The sequence below is a fragment of the Brienomyrus brachyistius genome, chromosome 1, assembly GCF_023856365.1.
Source record: "Brienomyrus brachyistius isolate T26 chromosome 1, BBRACH_0.4, whole genome shotgun sequence".
NCBI lineage: Eukaryota > Metazoa > Chordata > Actinopteri > Osteoglossiformes > Mormyridae > Brienomyrus > Brienomyrus brachyistius.
The window spans coordinates 46928010-46935605 of NC_064533.1; the positions used below are offsets into that span (position 1 = coordinate 46928010).

The 7596-nt window shown below is 46.9% G+C and overlaps 2 protein-coding genes across 2 annotated transcripts; both read left to right on the forward strand.

Annotated features, from left to right (window-relative positions):
• The first annotated feature begins 346 nt into the window (after window positions 1-346).
• On the forward strand, window positions 347-4771 carry poglut1 (protein O-glucosyltransferase 1). Its single transcript, XM_049009334.1, has 11 exons — window positions 347-496; window positions 1115-1205; window positions 1616-1759; window positions 1850-1985; window positions 2132-2253; window positions 2377-2436; window positions 2614-2713; window positions 2844-2902; window positions 3060-3227; window positions 3430-3486; window positions 3670-4771. Exons 1-11 carry the CDS (start codon window positions 412-414, stop codon window positions 3824-3826), a joined length of 1179 nt encoding a protein of 392 aa, XP_048865291.1. The 5' UTR covers window positions 347-411; the 3' UTR covers window positions 3827-4771.
• Window positions 4772-4954: 183 nt separating this feature from the next.
• Window positions 4955-7452, forward strand: timmdc1 (translocase of inner mitochondrial membrane domain containing 1). The gene is made up of 7 exons (XM_049009368.1): window positions 4955-5301; window positions 5400-5565; window positions 5677-5765; window positions 5867-5934; window positions 6015-6093; window positions 6537-6647; window positions 6741-7452. The coding sequence occupies exons 1-7, from the start codon at window positions 5066-5068 to the stop codon at window positions 6883-6885; spliced, it is 894 nt and encodes a 297-aa protein (XP_048865325.1). The 5' UTR covers window positions 4955-5065; the 3' UTR covers window positions 6886-7452.
• The last annotated feature ends 144 nt before the right edge of the window (window positions 7453-7596 follow it).

Genomic DNA, 7596 nt, shown 5'->3' on the forward strand with positions numbered 1-7596 from the left:
CTATCTTCAAGAAATTATTGTTCTTTGAATGCTGTTGTGTTGCATTTACTGGACCTTGAATAGTCTTATTAGATTCTTGGTTTGTCATTAGTTATTGTGTAGGTGTGTATTTGCCTAGTCCAAAACTGCTTAAACTTGTACCTGGGCACTCATTGTAAACTCAGCATAGCTGCATTTATGCCTAGTTAACTCCTTGACAGCATGAATGTTTGAAATGTGCTCGCTTTTACGTCGCTTTAGACAGAAGTGTCTGCTATATATGTAAATATAAAAGCTAATGTAAGTATCATTCCTTGTGCAAAGGTATTGCGAATATATTTTGTGATATACGGTAAAGTTTTTACCTCGAGACATACAGGCTCTACTAGCTGATCACCGATCCTGGTTTTAGCTCAGGCGATCCGATACTGTATGAGAAAAATGGAACCACGCTGGATTCTAATGCCTTTCTTTATACTACATTTTTGCTGTGTTGGAATTAGGGCAGCAGAGACAGGTAACGCGTTCCTGTGGCATTTTTTTGTATTACTGTGCCGTTCAAACCTGCTGGTGTGGTTCATGGCTAAGTTGGGTAGCATTGTAACTCCGGTTTCTTTGTGAAAGATTATGGGCACGTAGTTAAAGTGCATCGCGATAAAGATTCACTTTTCTAAGGGATTATTTAATGGGACATGGTGTGTAAACAGGATTAATCGGTTTAATAAATGTGGCACAGTTAAAGTACGTAAAAGTTTGCAGCTGGACGCGGCAGTAGAAGAAAGTTTAGATTCACTTTTCATGTTGTGCGGCGTGCATCAGCATGTTTCTTCCTAAACGGATGCGCTGTCCTGCAGTAGACATGCCAAAGGATTTGTCCGGGCAGGCGGAGATAATAGTCTTCCTCGGATCTAGACGTAATTAGCGACCTACTTCATTAACTGGCAGTATAAATCATTCACAGAGGTAGTGGTAGGTAGTGACATACCTACCTATATGTACCGTTATATCCACCTATAAACTGTCGGAATTTAATATCAATCAGAGTATAAGCGCGTATTCGCAGTAATATGTATAACGATATACCCTCCTACCAAGACACAACTACACCACTGTTTGTCTTCCCTTTTTACAAAAGGCGAACGATGGAAAAACTACTTAGATAAGATCACAGAAGCCACTCGGTCTTACACGCCCTGTAACCCACAGAACTGCAGCTGTCATCTCAGGTAATATGCAGCGATGTCCAGCACAGTCACCTTCATCACTGCCACCTTATCACACTCTTTGGGTTCAGTCTTGTTCCCTTGACCTGTCAGTTTTCATTGATGAGGTCAGTTTAAAATCTCAGCGAATGTGTGAGGCATCAAATGTGCATGAGTCATATTCCACTGAGATGTCTCTATAAGAATGATGATTCTTTCTCCTGGATTAACAGGGAGTGCAGAGGAAAATTAAGACATCATAATCAATGATATTACAAGATCAAGGTGTGACAACTAACACAGTTCAAAATCAAACATCCCTGATAAATTCCCAAAATTGACTCACATTTTGCCCTTTGCGGGTAAAAAAGCTGGTTTTGTGTATTTAAATTTTACCCGAACATAACCCTCATGCCTTGTATCTCTCCGTTCAGAGTTCTGGAAAACGATCTCCGTCCGTTCCAGGATGGAATTTCGGAAGAGGTGTTTCGGGAGACTGTGCATCGGGGTGTGGGGACACACTACCAGGTCATCGGGAAGAAACTATACCGTGAGCAGAGCTGCATGTTCCCAGCAAGGTGTGTGCGTGTCTCAGCGTGTCTCTGCATTGGATCTCTGTGCTTCAGGATGACACAGGGCTGTGCACGTCTCTCTCCATGCCTGTGCAGGTGTAGCGGTGTGGAGCACTTTATCCTGCAGGTGATAGACCGCTTGCCAGACATGGAGATGGTGATTAACGTGCGTGATTACCCCCATGTGCGCCACTGGGTGCATCCAGTCCTGCCTGTCATGTCCTTCAGTAAGGTAAACAGTCACATATGTATGTAGTTGTGTACCAGAGTTTACAGATTCAATGCTACTACTTGTGTCACGCAACATAACCAAACATGCAGAGAACGTTTATTGTGCAGTGGTGTTTCCTTAGTGAACTCTGCACTGTTTATCTCTAGACTCGGGACTACCATGACATTATGTACCCTGCCTGGACATTTTGGGAAGGTGGACCAGCGGTGTGGCCCATATACCCCACTGGATTGGGTCGCTGGGACCTCATGAGGGAGGAGTTGGAGAGGCGAGCAGGGCCAATCACAATTCTCCTTTCATAACACACATCTTGCTGCATGAGAGGTTTGTGGTCAGACGAACAGCCCTGCACTTTCACCAAGGCAATGAGGAATCATTCTCACCCATCCAGGTCATCAGCACAGTGGCCATGGAAAGACAAGGAATCAAAGGGCTTCTTCAGGGGATCAAGGTCTGTGTTCTGTGCCCGAGAGATCATGGAGAGACCAAAGGTTTCAGAGACACTGATAGTCTTCAGCTTCACAGCGTGACGAGCATCAAATGCCAATAATTGGCAGCACTAGATTCGTCTGACGTGAATTAATGCTGATGTTGAGCTGAGACTGTGTGACGGCTGTGTGATCCATAGGACCAGTCCGGAGCGAGACCCGCTAATCTTGCTGTCGCGGGAGGACCCTCAGCTGGTGGATGCAGAGTACACAAAAAACCAGGCCTGGAAGTCAGAGAAGGTGAAGCCTTTCCTGCCATGACAACCCCAGCCTGTTCCCTGCAGAGGAGCTGCAGGTTTCATCAGCCCCTATTAATTAATGAAAGACAGTAATCGTGCACATCTGCTCCTTCTCCATTATCCTCTACCAGGACACACTGGGCAAACCACCAGCCAAGGAGATACCCCTGGTGGATCATTGCAGATACAAGTATGAACTCCTGATGTTTATATTAATTACATAAATAATTAAATGTGGACAAAAAAAGTGTTTGAAGTGAACCTCCAAAAGTCCCTTGGATCCTACAAGCTCGTAACTACCTTCCTCCAGAACTTTCTACCCTCTACTCAGCCACTCCTATCCGCAGGTACCTCTTCAACTTCCGTGGGGTAGCTGCCAGCTTCCGCTTCAAGCACCTGTTCCTCTGTGGTTCCTTGGTGCTGCATGTGGGTGACGAGTGGCTGGAGTTCTTCTATCCCCAACTTAAGCCCTGGGTCCACTACATTCCTGTGAAGCAGGACCTCTCTGACGTCCGGTAATTGACCTGTTCCGCTCCAGCTGGGTGGCATTAGAGCAGCACGACCGGACTGGGTTCGGTGCTTCTGTAAACACACTCTAACCATTCTTTACAGTCAATCTGGTCCCATTTTTAGCCTAACAGTAGTTCATTCACCTTTGGGAAGGACTCGCTGTTCTGTGTTCTCCCCTAATTTTCGGTGCATGTCCCACTTCCACAGAGAGCTGCTCCAGTTTGTAAAAGAAAACGATGATGTTGCTTATCAGGTGGCTAAAAGGTAAAGCTGGCTTTAGAATACCTCTTGGTGCCCCAGATTTAAGGGACTTCATTTTTGGTCTTATGGTGCTCATGCTGTGATTAGTTAGCAGATTCCCAGCACTAGCTGGGTTTGTTCGATCTAGACTGTCGGTTGTGTCTTAAGTTCCCTGTTTAAATAGAGAATGTCACTTTCTCCCGCCAGAGGTCAGCAGTTCATCCAGGACCACCTGGATATGGAAGATGTGTCATGTTACTGGGAGAAACTTCTCACCGAGTTTGGCCGTCTGCTGAAATACAAGCCCAGAAGGAACGTAGCCTACGACCAGATCTCCAGCAAGACCGTCCGGACTGAGCTGTGAGCGTCACACACCCACGGCCGACGGTTGCTCAGAAGGCTCCCAGATTCAGGTCAAGCATCTGCATTTTGGCTGAGGGCCACATCCAGAGCTTCTTCTCCAATTGCAAAAGAACTCAAGTTTCATCTTGAAGATGGTCGTTGAATAGCAACTGAAGAACCAAATATGTCTTGTGTTCCCTTGTTTTTATGTTTTGTAAAAGTGTAAGATTGTACCTGAGATTAAATAGTTTTCTTATAATGGATTTAGTGCTTTGGTTCTGCTTTTAAAGTTTATTTTCTTTTCATTTTGGATTAATTGCCATCGAAATGGATGCTGTATTCAGACGGATTTTATTGCCCCTTTGTGGATGACAATAGACTGTTTCAGTATATCCAACTGTACTTAACGAACGGCAAAGGACTGGTAGAAAATGTAACTATGATCACAGATGCAACACTGAGAATATGGGGCACTGACCAGTGGTAGTAGAACAATGAATGTCACCCATGGATTTAACAGTTTGCCATATTTGCAATATAGTTTTTTTTTTATTCTGTGTGTCAATTATGTTTATATTGCATTGTGGGGTCCATTTTTCAGGTCCCCACAAAGATCTGTGAATTCGATCAAAAGGTAAAAATGCCAAAAGTCTTGTATTTTGTTTGGTTACTTATGGTTAAATTTAGAGCTGGATAGGGGTTAGAAATGAATGGAGGGTCCCCACAAAAATATAATTACAAACCTGTGTGTGTGTGCGTGTGTGTGTGTGTGCGCGCGTGTGTGTGTGCGTGTGTGTGCGTGCGTGCGGGCGTGCGTGCGTGTGTGTGTGTGTGTGTGTGTGTGTTAGGGGGAGGGGGGGCGGTATCCCTGCCTTGTTCCCTGTGCTGCTTCAGCCCCGGACCAGGATAAGCATTTTGAAGATTGATGCATTGATATGTGTTCACAATAAAACATTTTAGTTAAAAATGCCTGTAATTTGATTGTTTCTGTTCTTCACTGGTGGATTTTAACAATGTGTTTGTCGTCGCCGGGTGTTAGTGCATTATAAAAATAACGTCGGTTTATTGTTTAGAAAACATACTAATGGAATGTGATTTGATTTACAGTCATGCTGCGCGGCTGGCCCTCCACCGCTAGAGGCCGCTGCGTCAATTTCAGTGACGTGCAATAAAGGTCGGGTTTAGGCTGGAAGTCGGCGTGTTGCCGGTGCTCTATCGAGCTACAGCGGTCCTCTAGTATGGGATGTGCTAGAATGTTAATATGTCACCTCACCTTCATAGTCAAGCACCCGAGCGGAGTGCCGTGCGGCTTAGCGAGTCTGGCTGTCAGCGGCCAGTGTGGCGGCCCCTCGATCTGATCGGGGGTCTCCGGTTGCTGCCGCGGGTCTCTGCGGCCGAAGCCGAGGAGCAGATGCGAGTGGCTCTGCCACAGCGTTTGGAGAAGCCCGAGCTTCCAGAGACGGGCTGGGAGCGCCTGAAGGACCTCTTCCACCGGGAGTGAGTGACGGCATGGCCGGCCCTGTCTGCATGCTTTACGTACGGCGCAGTCCTCCCCCTCCGGACCCGCTCACTCGTCTCTCCCCGTCTCACCGCAGAGACACGCAGTCGTACTCCGAGGAGGTGACCAACGTGCTGAAAAGCGCCCTGGCCGCTGCGCTCCTGGGTATAGTGTATGGGGGCGTCCCCGCCGCCCGACACGCCCGCCAGAGATTCATCCAGCAGAGCCACGCAGAGGTGTTTCACAGCCGTGTGGACGCTATCGTGAGTGCGGGCAGTGAGAGGCCGATAGGGACCGGCAGATCCCCAAGGTTAATGCGACTGCTGTCAGACGTTACTGTGATGTCATAACCGGGTTGTGTTTCGTTGTCCAAGCGCTCGGCTCACAATGCTGCCATCCGCGGGTTCATCAGGTACGGGTGGAGGTGGAGCTGGAGAGTAGCAGCCTTCGTCACCCTTTTCAAGTGAGTTTTATTTGCAAGAAGTAAGGTGAAAATTACCCTGTAGCCCGTTTCATATTGCCTGGTCCCTGCGCTCACTGTCCCTTTCCTCTGTGTTCGGGCAGCACCGTGAGCACGGGCCTGTCCGTGTACAGGGATGAATATGCAATCAGCCACTACGCTGCTGCGGGGGGTGAGTTCATCTTCCCGTCCTGATCCCCACCTTGGCTGTATGGTGTGTTTGTGCCAAGCTGCTGTTTCTGGTCTGTCCAGCTGTCACCGGAGGATTGTTCAGGCTCAGCCTGGGACTGCGAGGCCTGGTTGCCGGATCACTCATTGGATCGATGCTGGGGTGAGCTCTGTTTGTGCGCAGGCTTTGCTGTCTCGGAGGACACATTTTTCTGAACTTCTAGATTAGATATTCTTTTTGTGATCTGAATGATGCACAGGTGCATAGGAATAATTCAGTAATTGCATATTCTATCTTGATCTCCTGTAAGACTCAGGACCTCAGACAAAGACTGTTAGTTGCTTTGTAGTTATTGTTGGATGCTGTTGTATTTTTGCCTAATTCTCATAGTGTCTCTGAATAACTTCCCCGTTAGTTTCTTTGCAGTGTTTTGTATTGTTTAGCTCTTTCTCCAGTGCTAACTTGCACTTGTTATGCATCCTTCCTTGGAAGCTGACCAAGCTGTCCAGTTGTCCGCTTAACATCTGTTCGCTATGTGCTGCCTGCATTGCTTGCGTGTGGTTTTGGACGAAAAGATCTGATCGATATGTGTAAATGTATTGCAGGGTACCTGCAGGGGTTCTGATTATGGCCATGCAGAAGTTGGCGGGAGAAACCATTCGGGAGAGGCGCAGGAGAGAGCACAGGGAGCTGTACCAGCTGAAACTGGAAGAATGGTACGTCCCTGGAACTACTCGATGATATTAGTCTGCAGTGAAATGGCCGATACCCAAGGCACTGACCACTACCTGCCGTGCGGGTCCCCACAGGAATGCCCGTTTGCATGTGACTGAGGACCTGATTGGCCAGATGAGCAGCAGTGGAGAGGACCAAAACTCAGACCTGCAGAGGATCCAGGAGCTGCTCAGTCTGCCCAGGAACAAGGGCGTGGCTGAGGACTCAGACAGCCAATGAAAGTGCGATGCTGGTCATGTGGCTCCCAAGTGCCCTTTAATCCTGTAAATGTGACTTTTTTTGGACGGGCCACTGATGAGTCTGTCCACATACAAACTGCTGCTCTCCATGGAGATGACTGAGTGTGACATGCCATAAAACAAGCTTGTGAAAATCCCAGCAGTCTGAGCATACCTCTGCCACATCGTGCTCAGTTTATAATTCCATTTAATCTGTATTATTCATAATCATGTTTATGAAACTAAATTCTCAGTTGAGAAGGAGCCAACTTGGCATAAACACAGCAATATAGTTTGTCCTTAGTAGCTGAATCATTTGTGTCTGTTTCTATGTCAGTAACTGTGTATATAATGTTTTTGTTCAAATGAAGTACATATCTAGGAGATCATATGACACAGTAGCTGAGGCTGAGAGCCTGCCGGCCCCCCGGCCCCCCCAGCACAACACGCTTGATTCAGAGTTCGGAACATCTAATAATGTAGCTGGACTGTATCATGAGGTTTGAGCTCTGTATAGTTTTTAATCATTTTACACATGACAGGTTATTAAAATTCAGTTTTCCCCGTATGCCTGCAGATGTGAAAATGTTCTAGTTTAGCTGCTTGTGGTGAAATTTCAGCCTCAAAAAGTTTAAATTCACCAGAGGAGAGTTTTTAGGAGGAATGACTGAACATCTCTGTGGACAGATGTGTTCATAGTGGAAATTCCAGT

Excerpts from the sequence above, each read along its gene's own strand:
- poglut1 (XM_049009334.1), top strand. The coding sequence starts at position 412 with ATGAGAAAAATGGAACCACGCTGGATTCTAATGCCTTTCTTTATACTA. Across the intron at positions 2,437-2,613 it reads GGCTTCTTCAGGGGATCAAG|GACCAGTCCGGAGCGAGACC; the intron begins GTCTGTGTTCTG and ends TGTGATCCATAG. Across the intron at positions 3,487-3,669 it reads GCTTATCAGGTGGCTAAAAG|AGGTCAGCAGTTCATCCAGG; the intron begins GTAAAGCTGGCT and ends TTCTCCCGCCAG.
- timmdc1 (XM_049009368.1), top strand. The coding sequence starts at position 5,066 with ATGTCACCTCACCTTCATAGTCAAGCACCCGAGCGGAGTGCCGTGCGG. Across the intron at positions 5,302-5,399 it reads AAGGACCTCTTCCACCGGGA|AGACACGCAGTCGTACTCCG; the intron begins GTGAGTGACGGC and ends GTCTCACCGCAG. Across the intron at positions 5,566-5,676 it reads ACAGCCGTGTGGACGCTATC|CGCTCGGCTCACAATGCTGC; the intron begins GTGAGTGCGGGC and ends TCGTTGTCCAAG.